Below are 18,594 nucleotides of genomic sequence, written 5' to 3'. Positions count from 1 at the left end.
CGCCCGCCTACAACACCCAGAAACCCACCCACCCGCGCGGAACACCCAGAATGCCGCGCCAACCTCACGCAACACCCAAAGCCCCGCCCCCGCCCGCGCGCAACGCGCAGAGCCTCGCCCCGCCCCGCTCGCGTGCGACGCCCTGCGCCCCGCCCAACACCCAACGCCCTGAGTTCCGCCCCGCCCGTACATAACACCCAGCACCCCGCCCCGTCCGGCGGCCAACTGTGTTAGTGAGACCGAGTGTCGGGGAAGAGGAGCTGAGTGCGCGTGCACGCGGGGTGGCGGAGCTGCGCGCGCTCTCTCTGAGGGACATTGAGCAGCATGGCGGGGCTGTGTACACAGGCAGCTCGGAGCTGCTGCCACCGGGCTCAATGGATAAAGTTACTGTTGGGCGTCCTGCAGCTCATTTTACCGAGTTTTCGACAAGGGACGTCCGCAGTTCAAGGTCTGGGAATCCTTTCTGCGTAATATTGTTTCGTCCTCTGAGCGTTTTTTTTGAAGGGACCCCCACCCCCTCCAGTGTTAAATGTTTGTGAAGCCTGTCGTTTGACAGGGTGTATGTTAGCATGGCCATGAACACGCTTCTCCTCTGGTGAAGGCAGTCCTGATCCACAGAGCAACGTGCTCTAAGTACCCCCCCAGCTCGTGAATCCAAACCTCAATACTGGGGTTCACGCTGTCGCAGTTATTTAGTTGTCGTTTTAAACCTGAAGTATAAATATTTACTATTCCTTTTCGTGTTCTTCGTGTTGAAGCGGTTTCGCTTTCACTAAAAAAAAGTACATTTTTCTTTGACTAGCTCTTGCCGAAAATCCCAAGGTAGTGGAGCTGTGGCAGGCAGAGGAGGGAGATGTGTTAATTCCCACTCAGGTGAGAAATTTGAAATAAAGTCTGAGTTATATTCAAAACACTTTTGGGAAATGGGAATTCCCTGCATGTCAAATTCTATTTGTGTTTTTTTTAACGTTATTGGTTAATATGTGATCAAGATGACCTCCATAGTAACAATAACTCTCAATTGTGTATTTGTCTTGCTGGTGGTAAGAGCTCATTAAATATTTAGAAGTGTAATTGAAGCGTGCATACCAACTTATTTCTACTCAAACATTTTTCCGGTTGACTGAACTATCAAGCATGTAATACGTCTACTTTCATCAGTATAAACTTGCCAACATTCGTTGTTCTGCTTTGGCATCACAAAATTCTGTTTCTTTATGTCTTGTTAACAGGAAGGTTATTTTTAAAATAAGGAACATAGGTCATTAGTATTACTCCACTTAACTGATTTGCATTTTTTTCACTTATGGAAGTTCATCAGATTAATAACTGAATCAGATGATTACAAACTCCAATGACTTGTGTCAGAGGCTGCTTGGATACATTAATCTAGTTTCTGGTGTACAAATCAGCATTCCATTTTTTATTTGTACAGTTCAGTGTTGTGAATTTGCAAATGAATTAAACGTTCTATTCAACCACTTGTTCAACAAATATTTTTTTCTATCATGTTGACATTGTAGCTTCTGACAGTATCGCAGTAGCTTTAATTGAAAGAGGTGAACTTGTGAAGAAATTAACGTCGTAACAAAGCTTGTAACTATGTCTGAATTCACAAACTTAGCTGTAGTAGACCCGCCTACTTGGCAACGGACACATAATTCTGGAGTGTTACTTCAACTTTTTCCTGTGTGTATAGATAACCATACGTCATTGTGGCCTAAGGCCCGCTGAATACTTTTTGAGTAGCCTTACTTCTCATCACCCTTTCCCAAATTAGAGCACTGATCATCTCTCCCTTTGTAAAATCTTTGACTTTTATCAGAATAAGGGCTCAGAATTTGTTAATGCCCTTTACTTGATGTGTTTGCCAAGTTGCTGGAAGTGAGTATTAGTGGGTTGAAAGGGCCATCTGGGACACACAAGTGAATGATAGGCTTAGCAGTTTATTCCCTTAAGCAATGATCTTTAAAGTTTATTTATTAGTGTCACAAGTAAGCTTACATTAACACTGATGAAGTTACTATGAAAATCCCCTAGTCACCACACTCCTCCATCAGTTTGAGTGCTCTGATGGAGTGGCGGCATGGTGACACAATGATCAGCACTGCAGCTTCACAGAGGCAGGGACTGAGTTTGATTCACGGTTTGGGTTGGAGTTTGCGTGTTCTGTGTCTGTGTGGGTTTCCTCCGGGTGGTCTGGTTTCCTCCCACAGTCTGAAAGATATGCTGGTTAGGTGCACTGACCCAAACAGGCGACCGAGTGTGGCAACTAGGGGAATTTCACAGTATCTTCATTGCAGTGTTAATGTAAACCTTACTTGTGACGAATAAATAAACTTAAAGAATTTAGCATGGTCAATGCACCTAACCCGCACATCTTTGGACTGTGCAAATTCCACACAGGCAATGACCCAAGCCGGGAATCGAATCCGGGTCCCTGGCTCTGAGTCAGCAGCGGTAATTACTGTGCCACCCTATGAGTAGAGAATGAAATGAGAATGATAAAGTAGGACTGAGTCAGCAAAGCTTTGTCAAGGGGAGGTTGTGTCTGACAAATCTGTTAGAGTTCTTTGAGGAGGTAACAAGGGAGTCGGATTAAGGAGAACCAGTGGACATTGTTTAGACTTCCAGAATGCCTTTTGACAACATGCTGCACAGGAGACTGTTAAATGCCCATGGCGTTAAGGATAAGATCCTGGCATGGATAGTAGGCTGACTGGCAGAAGGCAGAGGTTGGGGATAAAGGGGTTTTTGTCAGGGTGGCAGCCAGTGACTAGTGGTGTGCCTTGGGGGTCAGTGCTGGGACTGCAACTTCACAATATACATCAACGATTTGGAAGAAGGAACTGAAGACACTTGCTAAGTTTGCAGATGATACAAAGATATGTAGAGGGACAGGTAATATTGAGGAAGCAGGGGGACGGCAGAAGGACTTGGCTGGATAGGGGAATGGGCAAAGAAGTCGCAGATGGAATACAATGTGGAAAAAAGGTGACATTATGCACTTTGGAAGAAGGAGTGGAGGAATAAACTATTTTCTGAGTGGAGGAATAAACTATTTTCTAAGTGGGAAAATGCTTAGGAAATCAGAAACACAAAGGGAATTGGGAATGCTGCCGGGATAGTTTCCTTGAACAGTGTGTGTTGGAGCCGACGAGGGAGTGAGCTATCTTGGATCTGGTGTTATGTAATGAGGCGGGTAGAATTAGGGACCTTGTGGTGAAGGATCCTCTTGGAAAGAGTGATCATTGTATGGTGGAGTTTCTGATGCAGATGGAGGAGGAGAAAGTGGGTTCCTGGACATGTGTCCTTTGTTTGAACAGAGGGGAGTACGGTAGGATGAGAGAGGAATTGGTGAATGTTGATTGGGGGAGCGCGTTGGAAGGTAGGTCTGCTGAGAAACAGTGGAGGATCTTTAAGGAGATCTTTCTTGGTGCTCAGCAGAAATTTATTCCGATAGTTAAAAAGGATCGTTGGAGGCGAGATAATCAGCCGTGGATAACGAAGGAGGTAAAGGAAAGTGTCAAATTAAAAGCGGATGCGTTTACAGTAGCTAAGAGTAGTGGGTGAGAAGAGGATTGGGAGAGGTTTAAAAGTCAACAAAGAATGACAAAGAAGTTGATGAAGAAGGGTAGGAGAAACTATGAAGCTGGGCTAGCGCTTAATATAAAAAAGGATAGTAAGAGTTTTTATAAATATATAAAAAGGAAGAGGCTGGCTAGGGTGAACGTTGGACCCTTAGAGGATGAGAGGGGGGACTTAGTGGTAGGGGATGGGGAAATGGCTGAGGCCTTGAATAACTTTTTTGTTTCGGTCTTCACGGAGGAGGAGGTGAATAATTTGCCGGGTGTTAGTGATGGAAAGATGGTAGGAGTGGAGGGCCTGAATGACATTATTGTTACTAGAGAGGTGGTGCTCGACAGACTGGAGGGACTGATTGTGGACAAGTCCCCAGGACCGGATGGAATACATCCAAGGGTTCTGAAAGAAATAGTGGATGCCTTGGTGATTATTTTCCAAATGTCGCTGGGTTCCGGGGAAGTGCCAGAAGATTGGAAAACGGCTAATGTTACGCCGTTGTTTAAGAAGGGTGGCAGGCAAAAGGCGGGGAATTATAGGCCGGTTAGTTTAACATCTGTTGGAGGTGAAATGTTAGAATCCGTGTTCAAGGAGAAAATAGCGAGGCAGCTTGAGGAGAATTGTTTGATAGAGCAGACGCAGCACGGTTTCGTTAAGGGGAAGTCGTGTCTGACGAATTTATTGGAGTTCTATGAGGATGTGTCTAGCGTGGTGGATAGAGGAGAGCCGGTGGATGTGGTGTTTCTTGATTTTCAGAAGGCATTTGATAAGGTGCCTCAAGAGGTTATTACGGAAGGTCAGGGGGCATGGAGTTGGGGGTAGGGTGTTAGCGTGGATAGGGGATTGGCTGTCAAATAGGCAGAGAGTGGGGGTCAATGGGTGCTATTCAGATTGGCAGTTGGTGACTAGTGGAGTGCCCCAGGGGTCGGTGCTGGGGCCTCAGCTATTTACCATTTATATAGATGATCTGGAGGAGGGAACCGAGTGTATGGCGTTGAAATTTGCTGATGACACCAAGATTGGTGGAACGGCAAATCGTGCGGAGGGTGTGGAGAGTCTGCAGAAGGATCTAGGTAGGCTGGGCGAATGGGCCAGGAACTGGCAAATGGAATTTAATGTTGGCAAATGTGAAGTTGTCCACTTTGGTAGGAATAATGGTAGGAAGGACTATTACTTACGTGGCGCAAAACTGCAGCATGCGATGGTGCAGAGGTACCTCGGGGTCCTTGTGCATGAGTCGCAAAAACCCAGCCTGCATGTGCAGCAGGTGGTCAGGAAGGCAAATAGGATGCTGGCCTTCATAGCGAGGGGGATTGAATATAAAAGTAGGGAGGTCTTGCTGCAGCTGATAGTACTCCAGCTGCGGCCTCACCAGTGCCCTGTGTGCAGTTTTGGTCGCCGCACTTACGCAAGGATATTTTGGCCTTGGAGGGAGTGCAGAGGAGGTTTACTAGGCTGATACTGGAGTTGAGGGGGTTGAGCTATGAGGAGAGGCTGAATAAACTAGGCTTGTACTCGTTAGAGTTTAGAAGAATGAGGGGAGATCTCATTGAGACATATAAGATGATGAATGGGATGGATAGGATAGAGGTGGAGAGGCTCTTCCTGCTCAGAAAGGACAGTAGGACTAGAGGGCACAGCCTCAAGATAAAGGGGGGGGGGGGCAGGGGGTGGTTTAGAACAGAGCTGAGGAGGAACTTCTTCACACAAAGGGTGGTGAATCTCTGGAATTCTCTGCCCATTGAAGTGGTGGAGGCTGCCTCGCTAAATATATTTAAGACGTGGGTTGATAGGTTTTTGATAGGCAAGGGGATTAAGGGTTATGGGGAGAGGGTGGGAATGTGGAACTGAGGCACGACAGATCAGCCATGATCTTATTGAATGGCGGGGCAGGCTCGAGGGGCTAGATGGCCTTCTCATTGTTCAAGATTCTCTTAAGGATGAGACCATGTGCAAGTTCGGTTGGCAATTAGGAAGGCAAATGCAATATTAGCATTCATGCCGAGACGGCTAGAATACAAGAGCAGAGATGTACTTCTGAGATTGTATAAGGCTCTGGTCAGACTCCCTTTATAGAGGTTTACAGCATGGAAACAGGCCCTTCGGCCCAACTTGTCCATGCCACCTTTTTTAAACCCCTAATCTAATCCCAATTGCCCACGTTTGGTCCCTATCCCTCTACAGCCATGTTACCCATGTAACTGACTAAATAGTTTTTAAAAGACAAAATTGTACCCACCTCTACTACAACCTCTGGCAGCTTGTTCCAGACATTCACCACCCTCTGTGAAAAACTTGGCTCTCTGGACACTTTTGTATTTCTCACCTTAAACCTATACCCTCTAGTTTTAGACTCCCCTATCTTTTGGGAAAAGATATTTGGAGTATTGTGAACAGCTTTGGGCCCCATTATCTAAGGAAGGATGTGCTGGCCTTAGAAAGGGTTCAGAGGAACTTTACAAGAATGATCCCTGGAATGAAAAGCTTGTCATATGAGGAATGATTGAGGACTCTGAGTCTGGACTCGTTGAAGTTTAGAAGGGTAAGGGGGGGATATAATTGAAACTTACAGGATACTGCAAGGCCTAGATAAATTGGGTGTGGAGAGGATGTTTCCACTAGTAGGAAAAACTAGAACCAGAGTTCACAACCTCAGACTAAAGGGACGATCCTTTAAAACAGAGATGAGAAACAATTTCTTCAACCAGAGAATCTGTGGAACTCTTTGCCACAGAAGGCTGTGGAGGCCAGGTCATTAGTGTTTTTAAGACAGAGATGGATAGGTTCTTGATTAAAAGGGTTATGGGGAAGAGGCAGGAGAATGGGGATGAGATCTTTTATATTTGTGGCAATATCTTTTGAAGACAGTAAAACTGTGCTGAAGTAGCCATTTACAAGTATTTGTTGAGTGCTCTGTCATTGTTTTGTGTTAGCAAGCCCTTCACTGGTTTGCATTTTTTTTTGTAGAAATTGTATTCTGTTTTTAATTTCCCTTAACAGTCATTAATGGCATGGCCTTGCACGAGAATTATGTTTCCTCATTGTTGCTTAAGATTGGAGTTTAATATCTTCAGTTGAATCCTGAGTGTTTATTGTACTTATATTAAATTATAATCAATTTGATTTAATTTACGCAATCAAATCTTTTGGATTATGTACATTTGCCCTGCATGACCCTATCTCTCAGTATCTTTTTTCACTTCAGTTTGCAGTGCCTTTGGGTCTGTTGGCAGGTTTGGGGAAATCAAAGGTCGTGGATTGTTGACAGCTACAGTGATTCCTGATATGTGTGAGATGTGCCCTTGTGTGTTAATAAGACATCTGTTGTTTAGTTTGTTTAATTTTTGAGATCAGTGGTTGTGATGATTTCTTCTGGCAAACGTGGTGCAATCTCATCTTCAGATGGGCCAGATTAGGCTTAATTTTATGGGTAATGTTGGTTTGTTTATTTCCCTTGTGTTAATGGTTACTGTGCAGAGATAACTACATTCTGTGACAATCTAACATGCTGCACTTTGATATGAGCATTGTATAACATTAGTAATGTCATGTGATGTATTTCAACATGGATAGTCCCATTAGCTATAATAACTTGTTAGGCTTGGTGAGCCTTTGGATGACTGAGGAGCCCACTCTGGATCCACAAGTTCTTCCATGGGGGCAAGTTATGCAGGGGAGTGGAATTTGCAGCCCTGGGTTGACTTCCTGCTTCTTCCTCTGCCGCTGCTGTTCTGCTCGCTGAGTACAATGCAGCTTGTGCATCAATGGTCTAGTTGAAGCCATGCTGAGCAGTCAGTAGCCGCCTTCTCCCAGTCAGTGGTGTTGTTGGTTCAGGATGGCCTTGAGCCTATCTTTGTACCTTTCCCTTTGGCCAGTGGAGAGCTGGGAGAAGAGAACCTGCTGAAGGAGGTGGTTTCTAAGCACCTGGACGCAATGATCTGTCCATTGGAGTTTGGTTCCACAGGAACAGGGCTTTGATGCTGGTAGATGCAGCTTCACTGGTGATTCTAACTTTGGCCTGGTGATCCTCCATTTGATCCCCAGAATTCAAAGCACTCACTGCTGATGGAAGATCTCAACGATCTTAATATAGCATTGATAGACAGTCCAGGTTTTGCTACAGGAGAGAAGGTTGGTCAACATAACCAGGACTCTTGATTTCCAAAAGTCCCTGTTATACGTTGGCGCAACTTGAAGGCAGCGCCGGCGCACTTAATAGTCTAGGATGGTGACAAACTTCAGTGAGCAACCAAAGGATCATCCAATGAGCTTCAGGTTGATGGTGAGGAACAATTCTTAGTTTTGCTCCAGGCATTTTTTTGGAAGGTACAGATACTGTACCATCTCCATAGTACACCACAATGATCAGAAGCCACACTGGGTTTTGGGAAGATATCTGTGACAGGTTGAAGGTGGTTCAGGAAGATATGGGCTTCTTATCTGTGATGGAAATCCTGCTATAGTTTTCATAATTAGATTTATCTCCCCCCTTGTGAATACTAAATTCTTGAGATCATATGGGAAATTTATTGATAATTCAGATTTTAGAAGCCAAGCTGGTAAAGTTGAAGTTGCAACTTCTATTTATATAGAGACTTTAATGGTGGAGAACATTCCAAGATGCTTCACAGGATGGTTACTAAATAAAATTTCACGCTAAGCTATCATGTATTAGGATAAGTGACCGAAAACTTAATGGTAGATTTTAAGAAGCATCTTAAAGAAGAGAGAGGTACGGACAGAGGTCCAGAGCTTAGCAAGTAGGTAAAGGCCTATCATCGTTCCACTATTATATATGTGAGGAGTGCAGAGATCTCAGGAGGGTTGGAGGGACTGGAGGTGATTGCAAAAGTATGGTGAGAACGTGGAGGGATTTGGAAATGAGAATGAAACTATTAAATTTTTACTAGGGATAGAAGGATCAAAAGTGAAGGTGATGATTTGATTGATCATATTGGTAGCTGAAGAAATGTCATGGTGAGTGGAGGGCCTAACACTCATCTGTTTGGGAGTTTGAAAGTTTTATGTGACTTGAACCCCACCCCTGGCCAGAGGTGGACCTGAAGGAACTGGACCAGGAAGGGATAGAGTTATGGGTGGAGAGTGAAGAGAGTAACTGATTAGAAATGATCTTACCTTTGAAACAGTGGAAATAAAAAGGACATTTGAGGACTGTGAATGTGGATATATGGAGGGAAAGATTCTGGGAGGAAAGGAGGACAGTAAACTTGGAAAAGAGTGAGCTTGAGATATAAGCTGAAATCACTTCTTACAAAGAGGCAGGTAACTTTACTGGAAATTCAAGTCCTTTTTTAATCAACTTGAAATAATTGCATGGCAAAATTTAAGTTTTATGACTTTATTTCAACAAACTAAAATCAACATTGTCTAAACATCACTTGGCAGGCAACCAAAACTCAACTACAGGAAAAATGTTGCTGTCTTAACTCGACCATTAATCCCACGCCACAAATATCTCTAAGTATTACTGCATGTTCTTTACGTAATTTCAGTCTTTACGGGAAAGTTCAAAGACGTTCACGGCTTTCAGTGCATTCATGGCTTGCCATTTTGCTGAGCTGTAATGTTCAGTGTCTGTCAAAGATCCTGTCCCTCAGTCCCCTGAGAATTCCTGAACCTTCCAACATTAAGACTCATCAATTATTCTTTCCCCTCCCTCACCAGGACGAAATTTCCAATGGCCTCAAATCTCTACCAGTTTTTATGAGCATTCTGCCTGGTAGCTAGCAGAAAAATTATTTTCCCCAACTACTTGCAGCAGCTGTTGATTCTCTCTCTATGTCCAGCTTTTAAAATAAAATCAGACTAATTGAGAAACCGTAAGTCTGCACAAAGCAAGACCAGCTGTCTTAGTGTGTAGGCCTATTCATGGCAAAGTCAGGCGTTCTATATTTGTTTTCAGGTGTTAACGTGGAACGTGAATCTCAATAACATCTGTGTCCCCATGGTAATCAGGTCTCAATGGCTAGCAAGATTAGTCTCCAGTGGGTTCACTTATTGGGAAGTTTGCTGATACTTGTAAAGAGTGACGAATACCTCAATAGGTCTTTTGGAGGATACAAAAGGAGGTATTCCAAATCTGTAGGCTAAACAAAGGAGTAAGCAATCACTCCTAATGTTCATTATGAAATGAGTATATGCTGAAAAAGATGCATTTTGACCTTTTTTGTATTGACTTGCCTTTGAAATTACCACAAACTTTGTGCAGCATGCTCTTTGAGAACCGGCAGTGTTCACACAATTTGGCAAACTGCATGACCACTGAGTGCACATCTCAAACTATTTAATTATTGTTAAACTTTCCTTCTAGGAAGAAAAACAAAAGAACTGTCTTGATAGGCCACAGACCTGAAATGTTCACTCTGCTTCCTTTTCCACAGATGCTGCCTATCCCTAAGTATTTTCAGCATTTTACATCCAGCTTCCAGATTTTTCATTTTTCTTTTGTATTCTTGTACAAATTTTCAAGATTGAGAATCATACACCTCGCTGGTAGTCTTATAAAATAATTGCTGTGTCTATGAAGTGCACTTTAGAATCATTATATTCAAGGAGATCATGATTTTGTATGTCATTCAAATAATAATGTTCTTTCCCTCTTGCTTTGCAGACTACTTCTGAACAGAATGTAGATGACCTGCCTCTGGAGCAGAGGTAAAATTGATCATATTCTATTTCCACATTGTGATTTTACTAGTGGTTAGAGTTACAATGAAAAAGTTTGCTGTACCAAATCATACTAAGAGCTTTTAAAGTAACTGCATTTTAAAAATGAAGTTTGGTCTAAGAGCTGTTTATTAACAGAACATCTGGGCCTGTTGTGTGGCCACAGACTGTAGGGTTACAGAGCTGCTGAGCATCTCTAATGCTTATTCAACTGCACTGTTTGCCATTAGCATTCTGGACTGGAGATGGATGGAAAAATCAAATTCCCCGAATATTGTCCAGAGAGACTGTGTGTGTGTGGCTTTGTCTCGTATTCCACAGATAACCACCTTATTGTCATGGTCCAAGCTTTTGCATTGGCGAACTTGATTCAATCAATGGGTAGCTTGTGTACTTTTTAAAGAGTATTTTAATGTGGCAAATTCATGCATCATTTTGAGTCGCGTAGCAATTGTTTTTTTGTACTTTGTGGCTACCTGTCCAACACGTTAAACAGATTGGTAATCTGTTGTCACATCTTTCAGTGCCTTCACTATTTAATCAGTTACATGCAAGCAGTCTGGCTGGTTAGTGCTCACTAGAAAAGCTTTTAACCACCCACGTTATGGTTTAAAATGTCTGCAGTATTGCCCTACAGCGTAGACAGGAATGACACTTTTCTAAACTTTAAAGACTAACCACCAAGTTGACTGAACAAAATCAGCCAAGTAGTAATATCCTTTTGTTCTAAAATATGAAAAGCAGTGGCAAAGTCAGTGGCTCCAGCAGCGAATGGATCATAGCTTCCAGAATGGCATTTGATTAACTTCTTGCTGCACCTTATAATTCACATTTGTAATTTTTACTTTTTGGTGAATAGGTGACCTGCCTCAAGCTTCCAATCTTCACAGTGAAACCTGTATATCTTTGTGCGGTAGATATAAAGATTGTAACCTTCCAGTACACCAACCTGATCACTTGAATCAAATTCCATCTACTTGCATAACTAATTTATTTCAACTCATCATTTAAATGGTTCACTTGAATGTCAATTGGGATATTGGAAGTTTCAGCTTCAATTACTTAGATTAAGACCTGTTATACATGCAGATCCCAGAGCTTTGGTCTTGATTATTTTGATTACTGGTTGCGTGATAGATTGAGTTATCTATAAGAATCTTGGGAGTGTGCTGCACAAAATCTACTCCAATCTCCATAAAACTTGTGTAAGCATTGTAAACTCTCGTATGCTTTTTTGGCTGAGATCAAGAAAACTGTAAAAGTGTCAGGTGTTTGTGTCTTTGTGCTACAATCCATGTAGAGTTTCTTTGATCAATTAGTGCCACCGTTGCTTCAGCTCACCATCTTTCCACCCCACTGACAAATAAACCTCTGATAATGAAGAAAATTATCAGATATAGGCAATAACTGAACCTGCCATGTGGCGAATTTACAGGATCAGGTAATATTGTATCCCAGCTTCAGTTGGGAGTAAAAGTGGTGATATGCACAGTCCTTCAGTTTCCCAGTGGGGTGTGATAAGTTAAAATACCCACGTAGCCCACACTAATGAAAAGCTTTTAATAATGATTTTTCTTTAAATGTTTATTTTGAGTGCTAGGTTACAATATGCTCTAAGGACTGAAATAAGGATGATTTGCTGTATTTGATTGCAGCTTCCTTACAGAGAAGTGAAGGCAACGTGGGTAGGTAAGGAGTGGGTTGGAGGGTTCTGCAAAGTTCATACTACACTTATGGAGCCTGAGTTTTAACTCATCTTCAACTGATCAACCCCAGTATTTCAACCAGGTTCCACTTCCTCTCTGCAGCATCATTTAGGTTAGGAGGGTTGATCCACTTTTTGTCATGTAAGGAGGATTGAGACTGAATGGCAGCACGTGTGTTGGGAACAGCTGAACATGTACACAAAACTCCTTGGAATAGTAAATTTTAATGCATTTGTCTAAAGCTAAAACTTTGATTTATAGTTATTTGTAACATATTTATTCAATTACATAATAGTCTTGCTAATCTTATCAGTTAGAGGTGAGGCTATTTGATCTGGTTGTGAAAGGTTAAACTAGTTCACCATATCCTTTCATACCTAGACCCCCTTCCATGCTCCAAGCCTATTACCTCCTGTATCCCTCCCTGGAAAACTATCCTCAATTGCCTTCACAATTGCACTTCCAAAATTCCAACTATCTAGCCATCGGCCTTTCATTTGCTACAATATTTCTGCAGCTACTTACTTGGTCAACTACACCCTCATCTCCATCTTTGATGCCAGTGTCCCCAGTAAAACCATTACTCGGATCATTCCCCTGGTACAACCCTTGTCTCCACTTCTTTAAATTCATGGAGCACAGACTGGCAAAGATCTAGTGGATAACAGGCTTAGCCATCTACTGTCAAAATTGGCTGGACCATGTGCTCTTGTTCTCATTTGCTAAAACTGTTCACTAATCCAGGATCATTTTGAAATACAAGGGTAAGCCCTGCTTCTTTTCTGTATGCAAATCAACATTCTCTATCCCCTCCACCCTCACATCCAGAAAGAAGAGCGAGAATATCATGAACTTCATCTAACTTATCAGCTGTCCCTCAGCATCTTCCTTCTCTTCCATTAGCCCGCCTGACCAAAATTCTATTCACTCCATTGTGTTTTACCTTGTTCATTTTTGCTTTATATGGTGTGTATGGAAGAGGGAGAGAGGGTTGGGTTTCACAGAATTTCACAATGCATCAGAGGATTTCTTAAACAAAAAAGGCTGAAAACTGCTGTTCTAGGGTCGAGAGTTAAGAAATTAATTGGCCTTTTACCAGTTTAAATGGGGTGGTTGCTAAGTACGCCTGGTTTGATATGCTGCAGCTTCCATAACTTATTATGTCATAAGTTTCCATGGACTAAACTAAAATTTTGAAGTAAAAGGAAAGTAGAATGGATGTCAGTGTTGGCCAGCTACTGCTTGCATCAAACAAAGTCAGGCGTAGGTGTAGAATTTAAACTTCTGCTCTGCTCAAAAGATATTTAAATCACACTTCGTTGCATTTATTTTTAATACAAGTTAGAGCTTCTGAGTCAGGTTGCTTATTTGAGCCCAAGTATGGATATAATTTTCCTTGGCAGATCAAACAATTTCAATTTATAATCCTTTAGTACCAATAAAAATGATTTTGATTTGACCAGTCACCACTATTTTATAAGGTAATTCATTTGTTTTAACTTTAAAGCAACTGTCCCCTTTAATGATTTTAATTGCTATCTAGACAAACATTACATCATTACTGTTTTATCTCATGTATTTGCTAGAGTGTGTTAGGAACTATTTTGATGTAATGTGCTTTTTAATCCCATTTTCAAAAATATCATTACCAAGTGGGTTGTTCTTAAAGCCATAGAGAGGAAAAGGGAACAGGAAAATATTATTTTGGACGCCTATAGTCTTGACTTGAGTTAAGATTTCCCGTGTCTGTGTGGATCTCCTCCAGGTGCTCTGGTTTCCTCCCACAGTCCAAAAGATGTGCTGGTTAGGTGCATTGACTATGCTAAATTCTCCCTCCGTATACCTGAACAGGTGCTGGAATGTGGTGACTAGGGAACTAAAGCAACTTCATTACTACTTGTGACACTAATGAAATAAACTTTAAACTTTAAGATTTCCAGATCGTCCTCCAGATGAGTGCAGGGACAGGGCAGCCCTGGAAATGATGCATGAGGGAAGATTTCTTAATCCTCTTGTTTCATTTTCCAATCTGTGTACTGAAAGGGCATCCATTTTCAGATGCTGCAAGACGTTGTCAATGGATCTTGCATGTGGAAATTTCTCTCTTGCTCCCCCTGCCCTTTTCAGTTCAGAGGTCCTGAAATGACCAAACAACAGGACAATGGAAACTGCAACTATTGCAGCCTCCTGACTGCCAGAAGGTCTGTTTTCCACCAACTGCGAGATGCACTGGTGATTAATCTCTGATCTGCTGTTTCCTTCTTCAACTTCTGTTCCCTAGTGTGAGATTGCTATAGGATTGATGTGGAGTTGCTGGATTTGGACTGGGGTAGTCACAATAGGTAGTCTCGCAACACCAGGGTAAAGTCAAACAGGTTTATTTAGTAGCATGAGTTTTTGGAGCGTTGCCCCTTCAGGTGAGTGAAAAGTTCAGTTCACAAACAGGGCATGTATAGACACAAACTCAATTACAAGATAATGGTTGGAATGCGAGTCTTAACAGTAATCAAATCTTTACAGGTGCAGACAATGTGAGTGGAGAGAGGGTTAGAGAAGTGTGAATTGTCTTCAGCCAGGACAGTTAGTGAGATTTTGAAAGCCCAGGGGTTACAGGTAGTGGGACGTGAACCCAAGATCCTGGTTAACGCCATCCTCGTGTATGTGGAACTTAGCTATCAGTTTCTGTTCCATGATTCTGCTGTGTCGTGAAGGTTGCCTTGGAGAATGTTTAGCCGAAGATCAGAGGCTGAATGCCCTTGACTGCTGAAGTGTTGCCCGGCGCTTCCTGCTTGGTGATTGTTGAGCAGTGTCCATTCATCCATTGTCATAGCATCCGCATGGTCTCTCCAATGTAGCATGCCTCGGGACATCCTTTCCTGCAGTGTATCAGATAGACAATGTAACTCCCACAACTTGACTGGGCTTGCAAAATCTCACTAAATGCTTAGTCTTCTCTCCATTCACATTGTCTGCACTTGTAAAGACTTGATTACCTGTTAAGATTCGCATTCCAACTGTTATCTTGAATTTGTGTCTATGTATGCCCTGTTTGTGAATGTCTTGTCATTGAGTTTGTGTCTAGATATGCTCGGTTTGTGAACCAAACTCTTCACTCACCTGATGAAGGGGTAATGCTCTGAAAGTTTGTGCTACCAAATAAACCTGTTGGACTCTAACTTGGTGTTGTGAGACTACTTACTGTGCTATAGGATTGGTGTGACTGGGCCATGTTAATGACCTGATGTCTGACACCTGGACAAATGGAGTGTATTTTGAATGCTCTCTGCTAGTCTGACTGAATCACGACTCCTTGTTAAAATGTTGTTCCAATTGCTGGCTACCCTCATGCATAAATACATTGCAAAAGTGAGATACAAGTCTTGTTAATGAGTGTTAATGATTATTAAATGGTGGAGGACACAACCTTGACATATTTGGAAATCTAGGCCAATTTTTCTAGGTCAGCTCTATCTCCTTTGTCCTGATCAAGTGCGATTTAGCATAGACCTGTAATTGAATCCAGGACTTCACTGGCTACACAAGTAAGCTTGTTAATAGACAAGCTCCCCAGTCGTTGGGGAATCTGTTTTTTTATGAAATATAAATCTTAACAAGCAAATGGTTTTAACATGCAAAGCACATACATTCTCTTGTAATTTAGTACTGAAGGGATGAAAACTTGTTGCATGAATTTTTAGTATTGAACACTTTTTAAATTAAATTTTAGCGCTGTTGAATTTGATGAAGTGACCAAGTTTGTCTTTAAATTTATTTTCCTTCCTGTTGTCCTACCCAGTGTTTCAAAAAGTAAACCTAATGTAATATTTTCTGAAGAAGTTCAACTTTCTGCAGCAGAAATCTATTTCAAGGATGTATCATCTGTGCACTTGTGCGGCAGAACTCATGGTTCTTTGGTTCTGGTTCTGACTTTGACAGGAATCCAAGGCCAAACAGCAGAACAATTTATAGAATTAATATGTTAACTATGTTTTTTTTATTGATCTAAATTATATTGGGGGTCCAAAAGGGAAAGGAAGAGGTAATAACTGGGATGTTGCAATTTTAACAAAGAACAATGTCTAGTTTCTTTTGCCCTTCTATTATTTTCCTTTGCTTTTTAATACTTATTCTCACGTATTGGCTTCACATTCAAGTGACCATTACTTGTTTTTCACACATACATTTTCCAGCACTAATTTTTGGTTGAAACTGAAATACAGTAAGAAGTCTCACAACACCAGGTTAAAGTCCAACAGGTTTATTTGGTAACAAACGCCACTAGCTTTCGGAGTGCTGCTCCTTTCTCAGGTGAGTGGGGAGTTCTGATCACAAACAGTGCATGTGCATAATATCCTGAGACTTCTTACTGTGTTTACCCCAGTCCAACGCTGGCATCTCCGCATCAGAAACTGGAATGACAGGGAAACATGGCTAAATTTCCTGCTACATGGTCCAGAGACTGTTGCTGTTAGCATTTCAGCTACTACTCTGGATGAGATTAACTAGCTGAATACATAGTGTTTGAACCTGGGAAACTCTAATTCCAATGGCTCAGTCCTTGAGATTTGTTTACTCACTAGACCCTTGAGAAGCTGGGAATACCTCATCCTAATCACCAGGTTGGTGGGTGCTTGCATGAAAATTCAGTTACTCTAACCAAAGAAATTTAATGTCGATGGTTGCATAAGCTGTTAATTAAAATAAGGATTACTGATCATAATGATGTGGGTAATATTACATCAGGTTTATTTTCTTTTAGCTAGTTACCATATTTCATGAGAGTTAGAAATGACTGAATTCAGGAAACTTGACTATCTGTCAGAATTTTAGCAAATCTAATTTAGTTTGGAAAGTTGGGCTACAGAGAATTTATTGGAGAAAGAAAGGTTAATATCAGTTTAAAGTGACAGAGTTTCATAAATATTTCATTCATTAATTCTAGCCTATAACTGAAGTTCCTCTGCACCTTCTGACATACTTTTAGGCGCAAGTCTATTTTAAGAGCCATCCGCATTGTAGTTTGTGGATTAGAAATTCCATTGGTGGGCTGCAGTGGCATCGGCATCAGTTCCTATGTTTGGTGATGTCTGATCTGTATGTTCTTGTACACCAGTCACTGAAAACAAGCATGCAGGTATATCAAGTAGTTATGAAGCAAATGATATATTGGCCTTCATTGCAAGAGGACTTGAGTACGGGTTAAGGATGACTTACTGCAGCTGTACAGAGCCTGGTGAGATAACATCTGGGGCATAATGTGCCTCCTTATTTGTCATAGAATCCCTACGGTGTAGAAAGAGACCATTTGGCCTATAGAGTCTGCACCAACCATAATCCTATCCAGGCCCTATTCCTGTAACCCCACAAATTTACCCTGCTAATCTCCCTGACACGAGAGTCAATTTAGCTAACGTAACCTGCGCACCTGTGGACTGCGGGAGGAAATCTGAGCACCTGGAGGAAACCTTCGCAGACATGGAGATAATGTGCAAACTCCACATGGATCGTGACCCAAGGCAGGAATTCAACCTGGGTCCCTGGTGTAGTGAGGCAGCAGTGCTAACCACTGTGCCACCAGAAAGGATATACTTGTCATAGAGGGCGTATAGCAAAGGTTCACCAGACTTGATTCGTGGGATAACAGGATTGTAGTACGAGGAGAGATTGGGCTGACTAAGCTTGTATTCACTGGAGTTCAGAAGAATGAAAAGGAATTTCATTGAAGTGTATAACATTCTGACAGGGCTGGACAGACTGGATGCAGTGATGTTTCCTTTGGCTGTGGGGATTTGGAACGAGGGTGGCTGTCTCAGGATATAGGTTAGGCCATGAATGGAGAAATTTTTTTTCTCAGTTCAGTTCTGAGGGTGGTGAACCTGTGGAATTTTCTAACACAAGGCTGTGGAGGCCAAATCACTGAATATTTGTATATATAATACAAGAAGGAATAATATATTTTTAGATTCTAAAGGAGTCAAGCGGTATGGGGAGAGCTTAGGAGATGGCGTTGAGATAAAAGATCCGTTATGATCATTGTATGGCAGAGCAGGCTCCAAGGGCTGAATGACCTATTCCTACACCTATTTTGTATGTTTGTGTGTGTGCTGGGCTTCCGTTTCATTGGATTGGCAGAGCATGATGAAAAATCTAGTTGTTACAGATGTTGTAGTGGCTTCATTTATAATGAATGGAGGCCTTTTTTTAAAAAAAAAAAATTCTTTCATGGTTTAAGGGTGTTGCTGGAAAAGCCAGCATGTTTTGCCCATCCTTAATTGCCCTTAGAAGGTGGTTGTGGTGGCTGTTGATCTGTTTCAGGTAAATTTAAGGTGTCGTTGAGAAGGGAGTTCCAGGATTTTGATCCCATGATAGTGACAAAATGAAAAAATTCCAAGTCAGGATGGTAATCAAAAGGAAAACAATGAGCAACTACCTTCAAAAATGATTAAGCACCAAAAAAAAGCCTATTAACGCCAATAATGCTAAATCTGCAAGGCTTACGTGAAACCTTTCTACAAGTCTTCTGTTGCATGACCTCCACTGCATTATTAATTGCTGGAAGAACCTTCAAATGTACAGAACTTGCATTCTTTAAAAGCATACAGGACGGAAAAGATAATAA

General features: G+C 41.9%; 1 protein-coding gene across 1 annotated transcript in view; it reads left to right on the top strand.

Annotated features, from left to right (window-relative positions):
• Nucleotides 1–321: 321 nt before the first annotated feature.
• tmem131l (transmembrane 131 like) overlaps nucleotides 322–18,594 on the top strand; it is a 156,602-nt gene continuing 138,329 nt past the window's right edge. Inside the window, exons 1-3 of the mRNA XM_080192584.1 lie at nucleotides 322–448; nucleotides 803–873; nucleotides 10,214–10,257. Coding sequence (XP_080048710.1) covers nucleotides 325–448; nucleotides 803–873; nucleotides 10,214–10,257 — 239 coding nt within the window. The 5' untranslated portion in view covers nucleotides 322–324. The remainder of the gene's footprint in view (nucleotides 449–802; nucleotides 874–10,213; nucleotides 10,258–18,594) is intronic.

This window comes from Carcharhinus amblyrhynchos, chromosome 1, assembly GCF_965287045.1.
Source record: "Carcharhinus amblyrhynchos chromosome 1, sCarAmb.v2.hapA, whole genome shotgun sequence".
Classification (NCBI taxonomy): Eukaryota; Metazoa; Chordata; class Chondrichthyes; order Carcharhiniformes; family Carcharhinidae; genus Carcharhinus; species Carcharhinus amblyrhynchos.
This window is presented reverse-complemented; position numbering and strand designations above follow the sequence as displayed.